The sequence below is a fragment of the Eumetopias jubatus genome, unplaced genomic scaffold (genome assembly GCF_037043125.1).
Source record: "Eumetopias jubatus isolate StellerSeaLion01/CBP00866 unplaced genomic scaffold, mEumJub1_p1.0 scaffold_4, whole genome shotgun sequence".
Taxonomy (NCBI): domain Eukaryota; kingdom Metazoa; phylum Chordata; class Mammalia; order Carnivora; family Otariidae; genus Eumetopias; species Eumetopias jubatus.
Window position 1 is genome coordinate 93988809 of NW_028274810.1, and position 20883 is coordinate 94009691.

The following is a 20883-nucleotide window of genomic DNA, read 5'->3' on the forward strand; positions in this document are numbered from 1 at the left end:
CATTTTTAGCCTTCATTTTTTTAAATACTAGCAATAAAGTAGTTGCATAATTAATAATAAAGCTGACAGCCCTGTTACTGATTTTTTACTTAGAAGGAAAAGGATGTGTGTGTGTGTGTGTGTGTGTGTGTGTGTGTGTGTGTGTGTGTGTGTGTGTGTGTAGATAATTTCAAACAGCTCTGGTTTTCTGACTGCAGATACATAAATGATTTGCCATCTCAGCAGCTCTGTCCCACGGGCTGGGGTTGGGGGAAGCCGCCCTGAGCTCTGTGTGCTGGAAATGCTTCTCCAGGAGTCAGAAGATGAGTCTGGTTCTAAGGCTGACTTGCTGTGTAACTCTAGGGAAGTCACCCACAGTCTCTGGGCCTTGGTTTTCTCATCTGGAGAAAGGGGGAGTTGGCCTGGGTGATGTCTGAAGGCTACTGGCAGATCTGTCCTGAGTCTGGGAGGGGACAGTGACTTTAAATGGCATTTCTGTGTTGGTGGCTCCTATACCTGTGTCTTTGACCGAAACCAGTCCCTCGCCCTGTGTGTCCATCGACCCACCTGCTGTCTTAGCTCAGGTGTCTCACGGACACGTCTCACCTGGCCCAGCCAGAACTCGGGAATTCGGCACCTGTTCCCAGCCCTAGCTGGTCCTCGCCGGTCTCTCCGTCTCAGGAAGGAGCCCCTCCACCTGAGTGCTCTGGCCATAGACCTGGAGGCCACTGTCAACTCCTCTCCCTCTGAGGGCCTCCACCTCCGGCCCATCAGTGAGTCCTGCTGGCTCCGCTTACAGACCCTTCTCCCATCCCAGCCCTTCCGGCCTGGCCAGCACACCACATCCCCTCCTCAGCTCCCTGGTGACAGGTGCTTCCTGCCTCCGGCCCTGCGTCCTCCCCAGTAGCTGAGGCCGATCTTCTCACAGCCCCCAAAACAGAAACAGGATCAACCTCAATGATTCCTCCTCACTTCGAGAATACAGTTCAAACTCTAATGACCCACAAGGTTCTACAGCAGTGGTTCTCAAACTTGCCTGCCTACGGGAATCACCTTGGGGAACTTTGCAAAACTGATCCCCTGTGCTCCCACCTTCTTGCCCACGAGGTTCTGGTGTAACCGTCAGGGCTCGGCCTGGGCGTCAGGAGGGTGCGAAGCTCCCCTAGGTGTTGGTAATGGGGCTGTGGACCTGGCCCCGGGGTCACCTGGGGGATGATCGGAAACACAGGATCGCAGGGTTCCCCGCCCCCACCCACTGAATTTGCACACAAGCAGTGCCTGTGTGCGGTCAAGTTCAAGAAGCCTGCTCCCTGAGATCTGGCCTCTGCTGACTTCCCACTGCCCTTCCCCAGACTCCTTGCAGGGTCTCATCGGTTCCCAGCCCCTCCGCTTCTCTCTGCTCTTCATTGACACATCAAGCTGGCTCCCAGCTCAGGCCCTTGCTTTCCTCCCCTACCAGGATGCTCATTCCCTGGCCTCTGCGTGGTGGCTTCTTCTCTCCTCCATACCTCAGAGAGGCCCCTCCCCTGACCTCTCCCTGTGTTGTAGACATAGCCGGGTGACGCTACCTCCTTTGTCCACCTCTGTTTCCTGATGTCTGCAGTTAACAAAGAAACACTTTTCAAATGGCAGGTGAGTCATGAGGGCCAGCCCTAGCTGAAGTGGTTGAAATGCATCAAAGTGCATGGCCTCAGGGCTACCTCTCCCCCACGTCCCAGGGCGTGGTCCCACGTGAGTTTGCAGTTCCTTGCGGTTGGTAGCCAGTGAAGACAGTCTTCGGGAGGCCCTTGGTCAAATGCAACTTGTTCCCCAGAGGAGGGGAGGGTTACCCCAGAGGCCCCCTATTCCATCGCCAAGGGGCCTGTCAGCTCCATTCACTGGAGAAACCCCCAGGGGTGGAAATTTCTGTATGGTGGGGGAAGCTCCCCCAGCTCTTGGGCTTTTCCCCTCTCTGGGCTGAGCTTAATCCCCATAAATAGGGTCTGAGATCTGCACTCTATAGGTTTGTCGTTAGGGTTTAAGCAAATGATGGATGGGAAAGAGTTCTGCTGACTGTTTGAAAAAGTAATTCCACATTTGGATAACCTGTCAGATCATTAATTTAACTAATCTCTACTGACATTCTGTGCTGGGCACTGATGCCCTAGAGATGCAGAAAGGAAGGTTCCCCATGCTTAAGGGACAAGACCCATCCTTGGTGATTGGTGGGGTGGGGGGGCCACAGGCAGTGGACCCCCCCCAGTTGCAATACCCCAGTGCATCACCAGAGGGCAGCGGACAGCTTGCAAGGGGGAAGACCTTTGAGAAAAGGGCCTGTTCCGGGAGCCCCAGTGGCCTCCTCATGCGTGTGTGGTGGGGGTAGGACAGAGAATGGGGGTGGGGGAGGGGGAGGAGGCTGCTCAGTGGGAGCTGCCAACTCAACAGAGCACATCTCTGTCCCCTGCATCAAAGCTGTTCTCTACCCCAAGACCCAACCATGGAGAAGTGCTCCTGACCTCTCACCCCTGGCCAGTGTGGCCAGTGTGGAATGAGGACCCACTCGAAGCTCCCGAGGCCTCTGGGCCTTAGAATCCAGAGTCCCGGCTGCCCGGGAGATTCTGGGGCCATCACGGGACCCCATCCCAAGAGATGCAAGTATGTGCAGGGGGAGGGGAAGTGAAGCATCGTGTGTGTGTGTGTGTGTGTGTGTGTGTGTGTGTGTGTGTGTGTGTGTTTGCGTGCACAGAGCGGGAAGACAAACCCCCACACGGGAAGTGCGAGACCGGAAGGGGAAAGAAAGAAGAGAAGAAGGTCGTGCTAAGAGGGAGACCACGGAAGCAGAAGCAAAGACTGAAGTCAGGGAACAGAGGAGAAGTACATAGACCTTCAAGGGTGGGAAGTGAGGGCCCCGGGGAGGTGCCAGCTCAGGACAGGTCTGTGGAGAGTGGGCCCTGCTGGTCTGGGCCACTCGGGGCCTGCATGGGGGCAGTGGCCGCATCCGTGGCCATCCAATAGCCACTGGCTCAGGAAGAGCAGAAGTGTGATGCACGGTGTGCTGCCGGGGCCCCACCAGCCAGCGAAGTGACTGCCGGAGGGAGGCGGCTGGGGTGGGGGGGCAGGTAGAGGTGCGGGGGGCAGGGGGTGCGTCCCACTCAGGGCAGTGGAAACACATCAGGTTAAACGGATCTCTCAGCCAGTTAAGGGGATTGATGCTGCCAGTTGAGGAGCCGGGGTGGCTCCCAGAGTCCCAGTTCTGGAGCTGGGGTTGGGCACCGCTTGGTCCCCTTGGCCAGGGCATCCAGGGGCCGGGAACCTCTGGGCAGTAGCTAGTTTTAACGTGAGGCACCCACCCAGAGGCACCAAGCATTTCGGGCTACAGATCCCCTGTGTGTGTGTGTGTGTGCGCGTGCGTGCACACGCATCCGTTGTGTGTGTGTTGGGATGCACACACAAGGTTGCGTGCCCTTACTAAGTTACCTGAGTCTCTAGTGCCTGGTCCTAGGCCTGGAATGGGTGGGCATTCCGTGACTGTTGAACAAACCCACTACAATGGCCCAGGGATTCAATCTGGCTTGGTGTGTAAACCCAGGCTTCACCACGGGCACACTGTGTGACCGTCGACCAGTGACCGCACCTCTCTGTTCTTCTGCGTCCTCATCTATACAACAGGATTCCATGAATCTGAGATGTGTACTCCATGGGATGGTTGCGAGAGTGAAACCAGAGGATGGGTTGGAAAAATTTCTGCTGACTGTCTGAAATGGTAATTCCACATTCGGATAACCTGTCAGTCGACTAATTCCCCAAACCCTTGCTGAGGCCCTGGGCTTCCATGCTAGGCCCAGGGCCAGTCACTGAGGACCTAGAGGGGAAGGAGGGAAGATACCTACCCTGAGAGACAGGCCCAGGGCCTGACACAGCCGGGTCCAGTAACTCTTCCTTCTCTGGCTGGTGCTCTGGGGGCCAGCGGCCCGGGGTTGGGTCCAGTGGGACTCTGGCTCAGAGAGCCACTCTGCCTTTGGGGAAAACGCCAAGGAGCTGGAGGACGAGGCCCTTGCTCCTGGGCCCTCTTGTTCCCTAGTCAAGGCCTCATTTCCTGAGAGGCTCAGCACAGGGCCACGTGCACACCAGTTGTTCTCTTTCTACCAGTAACTGTGCCAGGGGGCATGGGTGTGTGGGGGGGTGACCCAGGCTCAGGAGCTGGTCAGTGTCTGTGAGGTCATTCTGTCCTGGGAGGTCCCTGGCTGGTCAACTCTTTTGTCATCTTCAACCCAAATGAGTCTGGCCCCGGGGGGGCCTTAGGACAATTCTGCTCAGGCAACTTGCAGCCCAGGCTCTGAGAGCCGAGCTCCCGGGCTGCCAATTCCTCTAGTGGCCGGGAGGAGAACTGCAGCCCTCGCTCCAAAGTCATCCCTGTTTTGAGACAGGCTCCCACTCGGGGTGTTCAATTCAGATGTGACTAAGAGGCATAATCTGTTCTGAATAAACTGCAGAAAAGGGCTCAAGGTTGTCCTCACAATGTCACTCTGGCTCTTTCGCATTCCCGGGGGCTTACAGGGTGCGAGAGAAGAGGGGGTTTCGAGTGGGTCAAGAACTGGGCGTAACCGGGGCGCCTGGGTGGCTCAGATGGTTGAGCGTCTGCCTTCAGCTCAGGTCATGATCCCAGGGTCCTGGGATCGAGCCCCACATTGGGCTCCCTGCTCAGCGCAGAGCCTGCTTCTCCCTCTCCCTCTGCCATTCCCTCTGCTTGCGCTCTTCTGTCTATCTCTCTGTCAAGTAAATGAATAAAATCTTCAAAAAAAAAAAAAAAAGGAACTGGGTGTAACCTGGCACAGGTCCGAACATACACGGTACTCGCCGTGTGTTTGCCGAGCCGTCAGATGAAGGAACACATGAACGGCCACATCTGTGCCAGCAGCACGTGCTGTGTCTATTTCGGAGGAAAAGGATGCACGGTTCATGATAACATTGCAGAAGGACAAGGAAGCTATGCAATTCAGACTCAAACCAACCAGGGTCAGAGGGCACTTTTCTTTGTACCAAGACCCAAGAAGAAGTTTGCCCTGCACCTTCACAGATGAGTCTGCCGGAAGGCCAGCTAACTTCTCAGAGGGAAGCAAGCCTCTTTGGACCAAACAGTGAACGCCTCTATTTAAAAACCAGCACAAGGGCGCCTGGGCGGCTCAGTAGGTGAAGCGTCTGACTCTTGATTTCGGCTCAGGTCATGATCTCAGGGTCCTGGGATTGAGCCCCGCGTCAGGCTCCGTGCTCGGCAGGGAGTCTGCTTGAGATTCTCTCCCTCTGCCCCCCATCTCTAAAATAAATAAATCTTAAAAAAAATAAATAGAAACAGCACAGTGTTCCATCGAACAGATTCCAGGGAGCTTCTACTTTGCGGGTTCTGTCTGCCTGTTTGGAGGGGTCCCGTCCCTCCTTCCAGCACCTCCCTACCTCCGTGCCTTTGCCCACGCAGTGCCCTCCACCTAGAGTGTCCGCTCCCCAAGCCTCCTTGTCTGAAACCTACTTATGCTTCTAGGGCCACTTCAAACGCCACCTTCTCTATGATTTCCCGGGTCTCTCCAGCTCTGATTCATCACTGCATTATATTGGCGTCTTTCCTAGGACAGCTATCACTTTATTACTTGAATTGTTAGCTATTTATCTCCATGTTTTATCTCCCCTTTCTCTCCCTTCATTCCAGAAATATTTATTGTTCTTCTCTAAATGCCGAGTGGGGTCTGGTGTTACTGAGATGAAAGAGCTAGAGCAGAGCCTGGGAGGAGCTTCTGCGCACATGTGGGGGTGGAGGAAGGAGGCGGGCTTTAAGGTCCGAGGAGGAGGAGGAGGAGGAGGAGGAGGAGGAGGAGGAGGAGGAGGAGGCGGCGGCTGGGGCTGCATCCTGACCACCTCTGGGTGCTGTGCCCCCGCTCCGTGCTTTGGATGCAGCAAATGTTCAATACGTGCTGTCGAGCGAAGATGTGAGTGGGTGCATCTCGAAGTAATAAAGGAAGCGGCATTTCTTTCTGTGTTCTCTTCCCTCCAGGCTCTTCCTTCATTCACTTGATTTCTCCCCATCTCCCTCCCCTGACAAATGTGAATTAGGGAGGTGTAACTGTGTACTCCTGTTCTCCACGAAGCCCCCAGGCTCTTCCCCACCCACCCAGCTGTTCTCCACCTCCTGTCGCGGCTTCTGGGGATGGCGCACGTGTTCACAGGGCATAGCAATCAGACCCTGGAGAGAGAGCTGGCTCTCGGGCTCCCCTTCACCTCCTTGCCCCTGCCGGCCCCACACCGTGGTCGCTCCCCCGCCCAGCTTACTCAGGCTTGGAAACTAAGTCCCAGGGCCCTAGAAAGAAACCTCTCTCCCCCTCCCCAGACTCATCTGGGAAGGGCTTTGTCTTCCTTCGCTGGCGCCCCCCCAACCCACCCTCCACATGGCAACCAGAGTGAGCTTTATAAGACATATCGCATCAGACCATGACCTTGAGCAGCTTCTGGGACACAGAGAATAAATACCAACTTGATCCCTAAACTCTGGCCACACTGGCCCTCTGGGAGCCCTTAGATCATGTCAAGCTTTCTCACCTCAGGACCTTTGCGCTTGCTGTGCCCTCTACCTGGAATGCCCTCCCTACCCCAACTGTGCCAGTGACTTCATTTTATCCTATAGATAGCTGCTGAGATGTCACCTCCTATAAGAGAACTTGTAGCCCCCCACCCCACCACCCTCCCGCCGCATACTCTGTTATTGTCATTCTCTGTCACGTTACCTTATTCCTTCACACACTCATCACCAACTGTCAATATTTTTCCTTATTCTTTTAAACATATTTTTATAATCTGTCTCTCCTCACCCCCTACACTGCAAACCTCACAAGAGCAGGTCTGATGGCATCTTGCTCTCCATTTTATCCCCAGCACTGTCCCTGACACGTAGCAATTGCTCAATTCCTTTGTGATGAATGAAGGATGAAAACGTTGGAGAAGGCACGCGGAGTGGGGGGAAGGGGGGACAAACTGCTCCCTCCTACGTTTATCTAGCAGAAGGGAGAGCCCGTGGGAAAACACCATAGCTTCCGCCACTAACTCATCCACCCCGCAAGCATCTACATATTGTCCTCAATGTTGTGGGGGTGGGCTGGGGCTGGGGACACAGAGGTGAAGACATCACACCCAGTCCCTGTCCATGGGCTTTGAGTCCAGTGCGAGAGGCAGACTTTGAACACTTAGTGTCAGGGCATGGAGGGTATAGAGGGGAGGTACCCTGGGGTATCTGACCCAGTCTGGGCAGTCACAACTGGCTTCCTGGAAGAGGTGGCGTGCAAGCTGAACCTGAATGGATGAGTAGGGCCTTGGCAAAGGGAGGCGGGCAAGATGTGGGAGGGGTAGGAACACACTGAACCCCTTGACTCTAGATTTCCCTTGCTGCCAAATTCGGGCCAGTGAAGCCTGCTTGGTGCTCCTTGGGACATCCAGAACACATGGAATGGGACAAGGGACTGCAGAGGACTTTGGGACATGATGGGTGGATTCTGCAGGGATTAATGAGTTTGCCCACACAATCTTCCTCTCTGTGGGGGACCTATCCATCTGCTCCACTTGTTCTTAGCCTGGTGGAACAGGTGCACAGGGGCTGAGGTGGGGCAGGTGCACGGGGCTGAGGTGGAGCAGGTGCACGGGGCTGAGGTGGGGCAGGTGCACGGGGCTGAGGTGGAGCAGGTGCACGGGGCGGAGGTGGGGCAGGTGCACGGGGCTGAGGTGGAGCAGGTGCACGGGGCGGAGGTGGGGCAGGTGCACGGGGCTGAGGTGGAGCAGGTGCACGGGGCTGAGGTGGGGCAGGTGCACGGGGCTGAGGTGGGACAGGTGCTCGGGGCTGAGGTGGAACAGGTGCACAGGGGCTGAGGTGGGGCTGGTGCGCGGGGCTGAAGTGGGACAGGGGCTCGGGGCTGAGGTGGAGGAAGTGCACAGAAGCTGAGGTGGGGCAGGTGCACGGGGCCTGAGGTGGGAGAGGTGCATGGGGGCTGAGGTGGGGCAGGTGCTCGGGGCTGAGGTGGGACAGGTGCATGGGGCTGAGGTGGGACAGGTCCACGGGGCTGAGGTGGGACAGGTGCACGGGGCTGAGGTGGGACAGGTGCACGGGGCTGAGGTGGGAGAGGTGCTCGGGGCTGAGGTGGGACAGGTGCACGGGGCTGAGGTGGGGCAGGTGCACGGGGCTGAGGTGGGAGAGGTGCTCGGGGCTGAGGTGGGACAGGTGCACGGGGCTGAGGTGGGACAGGTGCACGGGGCTTAGATGGGGCAGGTGCACGAGGGCTGAGGTGGGGCCAGTGCATGGGGCTGAGGTGGGGCCGGTGCACGGGGCTGAGGTGGGACAGGTGCATGGGCTCAGGTGGGACAGGTGCACAGGGCTGAGGTAGGGCCGGTGCACGGGGCTGAGGTAGGGCCGGTGCATGGGGCTGAGGTGGGGCCGGTACACGGGGCTGAGGTGGGACAGGTGCATGGGGGCTGAGGTGGGACAGGCGCTCGGGGCTGAGGTGGGACAGGTGCAGCAGACCTTGTGACAAGAATTCAGGAGCCAGTGGCTAATTTGCAAAGGTGTCCCAGGGAGCTGGGAAGGGAGTGAAGAATAGTGGGGAGGGAAGAAGTCAATAGGGTGCATCACAGAGGTTATTCTGGGGGAGCTGCTCAGCCTCACTCATGCTGGAGAGCTGGAGGGGACAGTGAACATCCAACTGATTAGTCTCACCCAAGGGGCAGGGGGGCCGGGAGATCCACCCAACACCTCCCATCGGCCAAGGCTGCTCTGGGGATGCCCTGACACATCCACCTCACTCCATGAGCAAGCTGAGTGGGGCTCTGGTGACCTGAGAAGCCCGCGGAGGGGTCAGGGTGTTGAAGGTGGGTGTGGATCTCTGCCACATCGCCCTCGTCCCTACCATGATGGCTCCTTCCCATCCCCCAGGCCTTGGCCAACCGTTCGGACAGCACCCCAGCACAGTGGTCCTTCCCTGGCACTTCACCCTGCTTGCCCCCATTATACAATTGCCATCCGAATTCACACCTTTGTGGACTGTGTACTGATAAATTTACTTATGTCTTGCTCTCCTTGTTTCCTGTCTTCCCCCCATGAGAGTTTAATGCCAGGTCTTTCTTGTTCCCCACTGACTCCCCCAAGACACCTTCTACCATGCCAGGCTTCTAGTAAGTGCTCAATTAAATATCCTCTGAAGGAATACATTCCTGTCAGCTCCAAGTTGGGAGTTCTGGATTCTGAGGTTCATTCTATAGACATTAGATAGATGGGGCCTCCGGGGCACTGGGAGGGGCAATGACCTGCCCAAGGTCATGAACTGGGGTGTCACACCTGTACCCCTCCCCAGGAAGTAGAAGTCCTGTCACCCCACCCGATGCCCATCCCTCCGGGAACCCCACCAGTGGGAGGAGACGTTTTGGGAGTCCCTGGGGCTCCTTTCAGCTGCCTGAGAATTGCTCTCTGCCAATTCTTGGTGATCTCAGCCTCCTTCTCCCCCTACTTTCCCCAGCTGAAGAGGAAGCAGCTCAGACAGCTGTGGAGCTGGGACTCTCTCTAGTTGAGATGCATTAATTTGTAAATATCTTCATTTATATGTAAATGCGGAGTCCCGCGCCCTGGAGCCTGGAGACACAGCATCCTTTAGCTCGCAGCTCTCCGCGATCTGCTTAGACTCCTTCCTTCCCTTCTGCTGTGGCCTCCTCGAGGCTCCTTTGCCCTGGTGCGCTCTGCCTGGGAGACCACTGCTGGAGCCGAGGCTGGGGAAGGAAAGGGCACTGGCCACACGTCAGCACTGCTGTGTGACCTTGGGTGAGTCCCCTCCCTGCCTGGGCCTCGGTTTCCTCGGTTGTAAGATGAGCAGGGCAGCATGGTGTAGGCTCAGGACGAGGCGGCGTGGGCTCTGATACAGTCTGTGTCATTCCAGCCACCAACCCCGGGGCAAGTCCCTTGACCTTGCTGCACTTTAACCTTAGCTATAAACCGGGGCTACAGGAAGCAGTAACATCTGCACGTGTATTTACAGGGTTTTTTCATGAGGATTAGAAGAGCCAGAGGACACATAAGGCGTCTTTCTTTATGTGATCTGGAAAAAGGTGAGGGTGTTTTATGGTGGAAGAAGGAGGGGTTTTTCTGGGCAAGAACGGCAAACATGCACCGCTCAGCGACTGTGGCAGCACTTTAATGTGGATTAACTGGGGGACCCTCGCAAGGCTGCTGGGAGCTGCTCATTATTGTCATCCCTTCTAGAGATCTGGGCAACTTAGGCACAGAGTTAGGGGGTGGAGGGGTCAGGAAGGGAACTCAGGCCCCAGGACAGATACCTCACTTAAATCCCACAATGATGGTGTGAAGCCGATCCGATTTTAAGTCTGCTTTGCAGGTGAAGAAACTGACACAAAGAGAGGTTGAGGCCCTCGTCCAAGGTCACTCAGTAGGAAGTGGCTGAGCTGGTTCTGAACCAGGTCTTCTGGGACAGGTACTGGGGCTTGGCTCTGGGTGCTCCAGTGAGCATGAGAGGGTGGGGGACAGGGCTGCTCTGGTGATCTTGGGCTTTCTTCCTGGCTTAGGACTCCCGTAGGGTGCTGGAGATGAGGGGATAGGCTGGGGGAGGGCGCTTCTCAGAGACCAGGGTAACCATGTGGGGGTGGGGTGGAGGCTGCGGGTTTCTGGGAAGCAGCGGGGTGATCTGAGTGCTCACTTCTGCAGAACCATCTGTGGCTCCCAGGACAGTTATTTTCTTCTCCAAAATGAGGTTTTCATCTTGATTGTAACTGGCTGGTCTTAGGTGTGCTTTAATATTTTAAGGAGCCCCAAATCCTTTTTGGAAGCAGGTACAGGGGAAATCATCGACATGAATAAAGGCATCTGTGTGGCCATTTGCACGCCTCTTCCGCATCCCTCACGCCCACATGCTCACCAGATTCCCCCAACAAGGGCTGGTTCTCAGCTCCTGGCACAAAGCCCAGAGAGGAGGGGGACCCAGAAAGGTCCTCCAGGGGAGCACACCCACCTTCCTTCTCACAAAGTGTGCAGGGAAGGGTCACCTGCCAGATTCCTTATGCAGGGCTGGGTGAGCCCTGTGCAACCTTCCCGTCCCGTTTTCTAATTTTATCCAGGGGGAAACTGAGGCCCAAAGGGCTGAGGAGCATACCCAGGGTCACCTCATCAGTGCACAAATTTCACTGTGCACCTACTATGTGCCAGACCTGCAGACCGCTGCTTTCTGCCTGGGCACCAGGCAAAGCATTTGGCCGTGTCATGTGGGAAAACGCACATACGTGCGTCTGTGTGCGAGACTGTGCACGTTCAGTGCCCGTGTGAAGCTACTTGTCATGAAGGCAGTGAGGCTACCCCGCATCTCATGGAGGGATGGGCACTAGAGGACCAGCAGCCATCTGGCTTTGGGGAACAGTCGCTCTGCTAGGGCGAGCGGCCGTCTGAATTAGGTGTCCCACAGGAGGGCATGCTTGAGCTGGGCTCTGAGGACTGATGAGGAGCTCACCAGGTCACCAGAGGGAGAGCGGCACTCTGGCAAATGAGTGGTAGGGGTGAGATAGGACTGGGGCCTTTTAGAGAGTACGTGGAGCAAGTGCGCGGCCGTGGCACCCACAGATGGAGAACACGGCAGGAATGGAATCAGCTACCTTAGAGTCTTCTAGAAAAGGGGTAGGGGTAAACATGTTAAGTATCACCATCCCCAAGGACTCTTTCCTCCCGTCCTGCTGCCTCTTCTGACCCGGGGTCCAATTGTTTGAGGTCCATTTGCCTTGCTGGGCAGGGGCCTGTGGGGAATGGGAGAGCGTGTTCCCTGAGGCTTCTGAGCCCGGCAGAATGGGCTCAAGTCCCAGCTCCGTCCCTGCTGGCTGCAGGACATGGGGCACATTGCTCACCCTCTTTGGACCTTAGTGTCCCCTCCTGGAAACTGGGTTTGGACAACCCACCTCGCAGGACTGTTCGAGGAGCTGGCTGCGGGGGCTGATGTGGCCAGTCTGCTGCATGGGGCAAAGTTGTGACTTGACCCCTCCCTGCTCTTCCCTTCCGGGGGGAGGCCCCTCGAGGCTCTGGGTTCCCCTCTGCAGCACAGCCTCCAGCCCTGCCTTCCGAGCCCCTGGAGGGTGACCCTGAGAACCCCCCAGAGCATCGCAGGGCAGACGATGGGAAAGGGCCGGAGAAGTGGCCCCCAGCGCCCGGCCCCTCACCTTACGGTGGACTGGTACACCAGGTCCTCTCTCTTGCGGTAGTTCTCCATGTGCGAGTAGTTGGTGGAGAACATGGCGTCAAAGGTAAAGATCTTCTGTTTGATGGTGCCGCCATCTGTCACCTGCAACAGAGCAAGAGACGGCTACAGGGGCGTGCTCGGCCAGCCCCGGCCCTTTGCTCCAGACGGCGCGCGCGGGGTTGGGGGACACCGGGCAATGCGGAGGTCAGGATGCCCAACACCCCGGTGCCCTGGGAGAGGCCTCCAGGGGACATGTCACCACCATCACTAGAGCCCTCCCCGGTCATCCCCACCCTACTGATGTGTAAACTGAGGCTCTGGAGGGAAGGGACTTCCTGAGGTCCTACGCCAGGAAGGAGCAGAGCTGGCTTTTCTCCCCGGCAATCATTTCTGGTAAGTTCTGTCAGGGGTAGGCCCAGAATGGCAAGGGAGCCCAGGCAGGCAACCCCCATCTGACAATAGGGTCATCATAGGGGGCTTCCTGGAGGAAGCGAGGTCTAAGTTGCCTTCTGAAGGAAGAGCAGGAGGTGGCCTGGCAAAAGGTGGCCGTGCTCTGTAAGCAGAGGAGACAGCAAGAGCAAAGGCCCTGTGGTGGGAAAGAGCAGGTGTGCTATGCTCAGGGAAAGAAGATTGTGTTCAGAGTGCCCGGGGCAGAAAGGAAATGGTGAGAAACCAAAAGCGCCAGATCCTGGAAGGCCTGGGAGGCAGGGGAGCTCAACTGTCCCTGGAGGCAATGTGGTGGAGGTCACCTTGAATTCTATTTAGGGAGAGGCCTGTCTGGAGGCAGGGGGCCCTTGAGGAGACTGGGAGCACCCAATCTACTGACCTGGGGATGGAGCCCCCTGGACAGCATGCGGCCTCACCCTCTTCCAGGCTGCCCTTGGGACAAGCCTGCAGGGAGGTCATGAGGTCCCCACCTCCGCCTTGGAGCACAGAGGCCCAGAGAAGTGGGGGGACCTCAGGAGGTGATAATAAAGCCTGGGCTGGAAGACAAAGGCTGCCCCAGCGCCCAGCTGTTCACCGCTGATTAAAAGTCGGACCCAAGTGTCCTGCGCTCCCGGCTCGCCGCCCGCCGCAGCCTCCCCACGCCAGAGCTGCCTCCAGCTAATGAAAGTGTTACTCCACAAAGCAGCAAGGTATGTTTGTCACTGTTTCAATTATTTATCTGTTTACTCGGCTGCAGTTTTCCCTACAGTTTTCCGCCTGCGTCAGCAACTCTATTATAGACCTGGAGTTTGCAGCCTCTCGCGGCTCAGCTGGGCTCCACGCTAACAGCCTGCGACCAGGGAGGCCTCATGCCTGGGCCTGGAGAAGTGGAATTAACTCCCTGCAGCTCTGCATGGTGGAGGCGGGGGGGGGGGGGGGGGGCTGGCTGGGAGGGCGTTGGCCAGGGCCGGCTTTCTCCAAGGGGCTGGGCGCAGGGGGGATGCTGAAAGCTGCTTGGATCTGTAGCCTTCCTGAGAGGACCGGCCTGGGTGCAGCTGGGTTCCTCTGGGCACCTCTGGACCCAAGCTGACTTGGACCCCATCTGTCTGGCCTACGTGGCGTTGTGGCTGGTTTAGGGGACACAGGTTCAATGCAATCCAAGCTAGCATTTATTGAGCACCAGCTGTGTGCCAGGCACGGGCCCACATCGGTATGTGTCACCTCCCCCCAACCCCCACCATGGTCTGCAAGCTCATAAGGAGTAAAGAGGCCCCTAACAGTCCCGGGGGCCCCAGGGGGCCCCACAGGCAGGGTTGGAATGGTGATAAGCTCCAGGACCCTGTTGTGGGGAGATCAGCAGTAGGACTCCCCGCTGCATGGTTTCTCCTTACCCTCCCTAAGCTCATGTCCCTCTGACTCCTCCTGGGCTTCAGCTCATCCTCTTCACTTGTTTTCCCCTGTGGGGCTGTATGCTCTCAGTTCGCCTCTTCTGCAGCTCGGGGACCCCTGGCTTCCCAGAGAGGGGACCCCGAGACTGGGGGATGAGGGAAGAAGAGCAACAGAGCACCTTCAAACCAGGGCCCTTAGCGGGAGGGATGATTTTGCCTGCTCCCCAGGGGCCGTTTGGCAAGTAGTGGAACCATCTTTGGTGTCAAAGCCTGGCGGGACGGTGGTTTGGTGTGGGCATCTGGCGGCAGAGGGCAGGGATGCCGTCACCATCCCTCGATGCACACGATGACCCCAAAGAATTATCTGGCCCCAGATGAGAAATGTGCCATCGCTTTGTGCGGACCCACGAGTGCCCCTGGGAAGTTAGTGAGACACACAGCAGCTTGCCCATTTTGCAGATGAAGAAACCGTGCGTGGCTTGGAGAGGAAAGGAGATTCAGCCAAGGGCACATGCGGGGGGCTCCTGGCGCAGCTCTGGCTCCGGTGGCGGCGGCCCCCAGGGACTGAGGACTGGAGCGGATGCTCTTAGCACCCCCTCCACCCCCAGGCAGCCGGCTCCTTAGCAGGAGGACACCCGGAGCCCCGCGGAGTCTTGAGCAATGTTCTCCCCAAGTCGTAAGAGTGGAAGGCGTCTTGCCCGTGTGACTTGCAGCCTTGCCTCCTTCAGGTACTGCTTTTTTATCTCCTCCTAAAATGCGGCAGCCCTTATCGTCCCAATCTCAAATTTCACTCCATTTTTTTTTATTATATAAAGGAGAAAAAAAATCTGTCCGTAAAACTGTCTCCTCAAATTTATTCACCGGGACCGAGGATTTTATTACTAAGAAAATACACCTGCACCCCACACGTCCACACACACCCACACACCCCAGATAAAGCAAGAAGAATGATCTGAGTCGTAAATCACTGTTTCGGGCCCAGGGACAGGGGAGTTTCAAGGACGCACCTAGTTTTTCTTTGGTTTTATTTACATCTTTTTTCCTAGGGCCGTGTCTGGGGCCTCCCTGTTAGCTTAGGCGTAAACCACTCCTTCCTGTTAAAGGGGCTCCAGGCAGCCCTGTCACTCAGCTGTGATAGCCCAGCAGCTGGCTCCCCACCCTCTGGGAGGGCTCCGAAAAGGGATCGCCTTGGAATTCACCCTCAGGTCCCAGGCCAGTGGGCAAGTGGCTATTCGCAAGGACGTTATTCTCTAGTTCTTGGCGGCGGCAGTCCCTGAGATGAGCCATCACAGGCTTTGGGGCCGTGGGCATGGTGAGCCACACCTTCTCTTTCATTCCGGAAACACTGCCCCAGACCTAAGACCTGCAAGCACGGGTCCAGGCCCCCTGGGAGAGGAAGGACCAGATTTCCAATGCAGTTGCAGCCTATCACGAGCGAGCTTACTTAAATGCAACCTGGTGGGGATGCATGGCCCACAGGTAACCAGGGAAAGCATCGCTGTAGCAGCAGATAGTTGCCAAGGGTTATCTGACGCCCACGGAGGAGCAAAGGATTCTTTTGGGGGGAAGGGTGATCACAGAAGGCTTCCAGGTGGAGGTGGGCCTCTTTGAGAGTGCTCAGTCCCAGGCGGGTACTCCCCGCCTCTGGGAGACTCTGGAGCAACCAGGAAGGCTGATTTTCTCCACTCCCTGGAGAGTTCTTGATTCTGTTACTAAGTAACTTTGTGCACTTCATTTCTCCAAGCCTCTGCTTCCTCATCTGTAAAATGGGATACTGCGACCCATCTGTACCTCTCGCCAGGATTAAATGAGATGAGGTTTATAACAGCAGCTGATGCGTGGTAAGCGCTCAGTACAGGCAGCTATTTTTCTTTCTTTTTAACGATTTTATTAATTTATTTGTCAGAGAGAGAGCACAAGCAGGGGGAGCGGCAGGCAGAGGGAGAAGCAGGCTTCCTGCTGAGCAAGGAGCCTGATGCGGGGCTCATCAGGACCTGAGCTGAAGGCAGACACTCAACTGACTGAGCCACCCAGGTGCCCCCAGACAGCTATTTCTATGCAAAATAACAGTATTCTTGGCGATCCCTCTTCTGGGTCCCTTGCCACCCTCCAGGGCTGGGACTGGAGGGCAGAAAAGCTCTTACTGGAAAGTCAGAGGATGCAGAATGTCTGTAAATGGAAGAAGGGGGCCACGCACTGGTTGCAAACATGAACTCAGATGACTAGAAGAAAGCATTCAATGCGTATTAGCTGCTATTATTTGTTTTCATTTGGGTCAGACCCCGGCAAAGGCAGCAGGGGCACAGTAGGGGCTTGAGAATCCGTGGCTCTCGCCCACCCCGACAGCACCTCAGCCATGACTGCCCGGGATGATCAGATGTGCTGCCTAGAAGGAACGGAGGAAGCAGAGGCCTGGGTTCTGTACCCCACCAGCTGGCCTCCGCACTGCTCCCCTCTCTGGGCCTCAATTTCCCTAAGTGCTCGATGCGAAGATTTAGGGCGGGGTGACCTCTGAGGACCATTTCTACTTTGAATGCCCACATGCTCTGATCCTGGAGACCACAGCTACTCCCACTCTGGCCTTATTCACCAGGGCTCAGCAGCCACCCACAGGCCCCGAGGCGGTGGACCCTGTCCCAGGACCCTCGCTGCCACCCCCCCCCCCACCGCCAAGGAATCTGGCCTCAGCCAGGCTGGTTTAATTTTCCAGCGAAGCCCCCAAAGCAGGGCGAACGGACTTAGTCCAGCCAGTGGCACGGCATGGTTGGCCGGGGTTTTTCATTTGAAAACCAAATGCCTCCAACCGCACCTTTTCACCGTCGTCCCTGGGTGCTGTCATCCAGACAGAGAGAGACAGAGAGAGAGAGAGAGAGAGAGAGAGAGAGAGAAAAGAAAGAAAGAAAAGGGGGGGAAATCACCTCCTCCACCCCCAACCTCCTTCTTTTTGTGTTCCACAAAACCAATTACAGGTTGGAAATAGCTGTAATAAACTTGATATCCCACTTATGGGCCAATCCCGCCGCAGCTGGAAAGGGGAGTGAAAACCGCTGGTGTATTTTGCTGGAGCTGTTTAAATTGCCTGCCTACATTATCCCGGCTCCTCTGCAGCCGGGAAGGAATTTGTTCTCCTGGAAAGGGAGCAGCTGAGGTCTCTGTGGCTGGGCAGTGAGGCGGGGGTTGTGGTGCCAGGAGAGTTTTTAATGAACTGATTAGACGTGGGAGCAGGGCCGGTGTCTGGGCTCTTGGAGTCGGGTGGCCTGGGTTCGAATCCCAGCCTAGGAAGCTGACAGGCAGTGTCCCTGCTCTAAGTCGGGCAAGAACCATGCAGCCCTGCAGGGTTGTTGTTGGGTGGGGAGTGGGGGGGGGGAAGGAGGGAAGGAGGAGGGAAGGGACATTTCACTGGACAATGCAAGTGGCCAGCACTGGCTGGAGTGCTGTGCCCAGCCTGAGTCTCGGGTCTTCGCTCTGTGGCGGGGCACTGTCACTGCCTGGCCTGAGCCTGTTTCCTCATCTGTAAAATGAAGGATGTTAACTGAACCTGGCCCCAGAGTTGTTAGAAATACTCAGAGGAAGGAATATATGTGAAAGCATCTCATAGAACGTGAATTTACTGCTCCGTTCCCAGTACTGTGGTAGGTGATGAGCATTCTAGAAACTTCTGCTACGAAACCATCACCTAGAAGCCTCACTCAGCAACCTGCGCAAAGAGGGCAGCAGATCAACTGGCATTCCTAACGGGCTTACTTAGATCAAGTCAACCCCGGCGTGGGGCTCAGGGGGCCATGGAGCATGTGAGCACCCCTCTATCGACTGAGCACTTTCGTGAGCCGCGCTTGATTCGGGAGCAGAGCCGTGAACACAGCACGTGTGACAGTGAAGAAACGCGACCACCTCCGTTACATGTCTGCAGTGGGGGATCTTCTGACTCCTCCAGCAGAACCTGAGCTCAGGAGGCTCGGACTTCATCTCGTTCGGTGTGTACCCCAACTCCCGGAGCACCGTCTAGCACAGAGGGGACTCTCGGTCAATATTTTTATAGAAACGAACAGCGTTTTTCTAGGCGCAAAACCTGGGGACAGGGAAGGGCTACCACTCGTCCAGGCTGCCCAGCTGGTAAGCGGAGCAGCGGCGATTCGGACCTGGGTCTGATTCCAAGGTCTAGATCGGAAGTGATCCAGACGGCAGAGTCAGACGGAGTGCTGGTAGGGGGCATGGAAGGAAGGGGGCATCTAGGCAGAAGCCCAGGGCAAGAGGCCACCTGCTCAGGGAGGAGGGAGGAAACAACGGTGGGAGGAAGAGGGGCCAGGAGGCAGCCTCCCCGTGGCCTGCGGTGTAGGGCAGGGGTGCAGGGCTCCTGGCTTCTTTGTTGCCGTGGTGGGGGGCCACTCTTCCCCCAAACCCCTGCCCACCTGCTGTCCACCTCCAGTCTGCCCTTGCAGCCCCTGGGCCTGAGAGCTGGGCCAGAGGAGACGCCCAGAGAGGGGAGGGCAGGCTCCCCTGGGGCCGGGGGGAGGAGGATGCCGGATTCCCAAGGATGGGAGGGAACGGCGTTCTGGAGGCCAGGGCCACCTACTATCTCTGGATGGCCAGATTCCACCCCTGCTCTGTCTCCCTTGTGAGTCCTGGCTTCTGGCGGGGCTGGGCTCGGGGTAATTGGCTTCCCCTGCATGTGTGGCAGATCCGGTTTTGACAGAGACAGCTGGTGTCATAAATTGCTCTGTCTCATCTGGTTACTGCATGATGGCAGATAGCAGCTCAGGGATGGGGAGTGGGGCGGGCTGGGGGCCGGGGGGCCAGTGAGCATGACAGACGGGAGAACGGCTGCTGGCTTTGTGGGCCCCACACATGTGGGCAGGTGCATATGCAAGTTTGAGGATGTGTGCGTGTGCAACTAGTGTGAGCACAGGGCCTCAGGGGCCTCCAGAGCCGCTGGAGGCCAGCTCACGACGGTGAAGCACCGGTGTGAATGAGAAAGCCTGTGGTCTGGAGGTGTGGGTGTGTACGTGTGTCAGCAGGGGCGAGTATGCAAATCTGCGTGTTTCTGGGCTGCATATAAGGGTGTGCGTGCGTGCGTGCGTGTGAAGCAAAATAATGGTGAGAATGTTTGCTGTAGTTCTAAATGTTTGGAGAAGAACATGAGGGCTTGTGTGTCCGTTTGTGGGTTTGTGGTGTGTGTGCACTTGTGTGTGCGTGAATGATGCCTACCTCCACAGCATAAGCCCAGTTTACACACCCTGCCCCCTGCCCTGGCCTGGGGGGGATGGAGGTTGTCAGCGAGGGTGCGTGCGTGCGGTGGGTATGTTTCTGAGAAATGCCAGGCCAGGAAACACCATCACGCCAACCCGGGCCCCGTGCAGTCTCCCAGCCCCACATGTCAGGTGCAAAGCCACAGGTCAGAGCCCAAACACCTGAGCCCTCCCAACCCCACCAGACACAGTGGGCTCTGAGATCTCCCTCCCTAGCTTCTGTGCATCCCCAAACCCACATTGAGGGACTAGCAGCCAAGAAGCAGGGGAGACAGGGAGGACCTGGGTACCTACGAGATGCTTAAATTTCTGTGCACAGCAGAATCACCAGGCCGGGTGGGAGGAGGGTTTGAAAATGTTGATTTCTTTGAAAGCCCACCCCAGAGGTTCAAATTCCATGAGTCCTGGGTGGAGTCTGGATTCTGCATTTTTTAACAAGCCCTCTTGCGTCAGTTGGATGCAGGGGTTGGGGACCACAGGAGGGACACTCTGTCCTAACCCCCGGGACCCTCCCCCAACTAGGGCCGCTTTGCAGCTTTCCCAGGTGGCTGTCAACCGCCAGACCCTTGGTGCCCTGGGAGCAGAAGGGACCCTCGACTGATCCATCTAGACCCCTTACTTTACAGAAGTCTAAACTGAGGTCCAACAAGAAGAGGGACACACCCAGGGTCACACAGGAAGCAGGTGGCAGGGCCAGGGCAGCCAAGTCCTCGGCTTTGAAGAACCTCCTCTTTGCACCTCACGCCTTTGATGCTTGGAATCCTGACCCCGGAGAGCCAGGGTCCCCACTGAGGGCTGTGCAGCTGTGGCACCGGGGACGTTCTTGTCAGGGGGTCATACCCTGCTTCCCGCTACCTCCTGACAATATGCTGCAGCATTAAGAGGTGGGCTCCAGGGCCATGTGGATGGCTCCTTTCCCAGTACAGCTAATGCCCTCCCCTGCCGCGCTCTGGAGGACGGAAGAGGGACTTTGCCCCATTTCTCTCTCCCTGAAGGCCACTCCTCCCTCCCTGCCCTCAGACTTTGGCTCCTCATCTGTTCATTCACCTGTTTGCTCATTCAGCCCCTCCTGGGGATCAGGCCTGTGGACAGAGGGTGGCATCGGACACAGGCCTGGCCCTCAAGGAGTTCACAGGAAGGGCTAGCAGGGGCACCAGAGAGAGAAAGACCAGCCACCCGCCATGGCTGCCTGGTGAGTAGTGAGCTGTGCCTCGGAGGATGGGGAGGGTCTGCGGGGTAGACGAGAGAAGCAGGACACTCGAGCCATGGAGACAGCCGGGCAAAGGCCCCTCAGAAGGCGACGTGCAGGCGAAGAGTGAGTGAGAGCGCAGGGTGGGTCCTGTGGGGTGCAGTGGCGGTGCAGGGACTCGGGAGCCCAGCGGGGAGGGCGGATGGGGAGGTGAGTCGCACTTCACACACATGGAGTCTGGGGTCGGGGCTGGCAGTCAAGCCCCCAGCTCAGAATCTCATCCAGGTCCTTTCTCATCTTCCTGCCTCGGTTTTCTTTTTTACAAAAGGGGGATAAACCGTAGGGCCACCTCATCGGTGGCTGGAGGATGAACTGAATTTTCCCAGGTAAAAGTACTTGGAAAGTGGCTGGCATACAGTCAATGCTAT

The 20883-nt window shown here is 57.0% G+C and overlaps 1 protein-coding gene across 1 annotated transcript in view; it reads right to left on the bottom strand.

Moving 5' to 3' along the window:
- IGSF21 (immunoglobin superfamily member 21) overlaps positions 1–20883 on the bottom strand; it is a 234813-nt gene that overhangs the window by 64366 nt on the left and 149564 nt on the right. The window contains exon 3 of the mRNA XM_028108599.2: positions 12187–12308. Coding sequence (XP_027964400.2) covers positions 12187–12308 — 122 coding nt within the window. The remainder of the gene's footprint in view (positions 1–12186; positions 12309–20883) is intronic.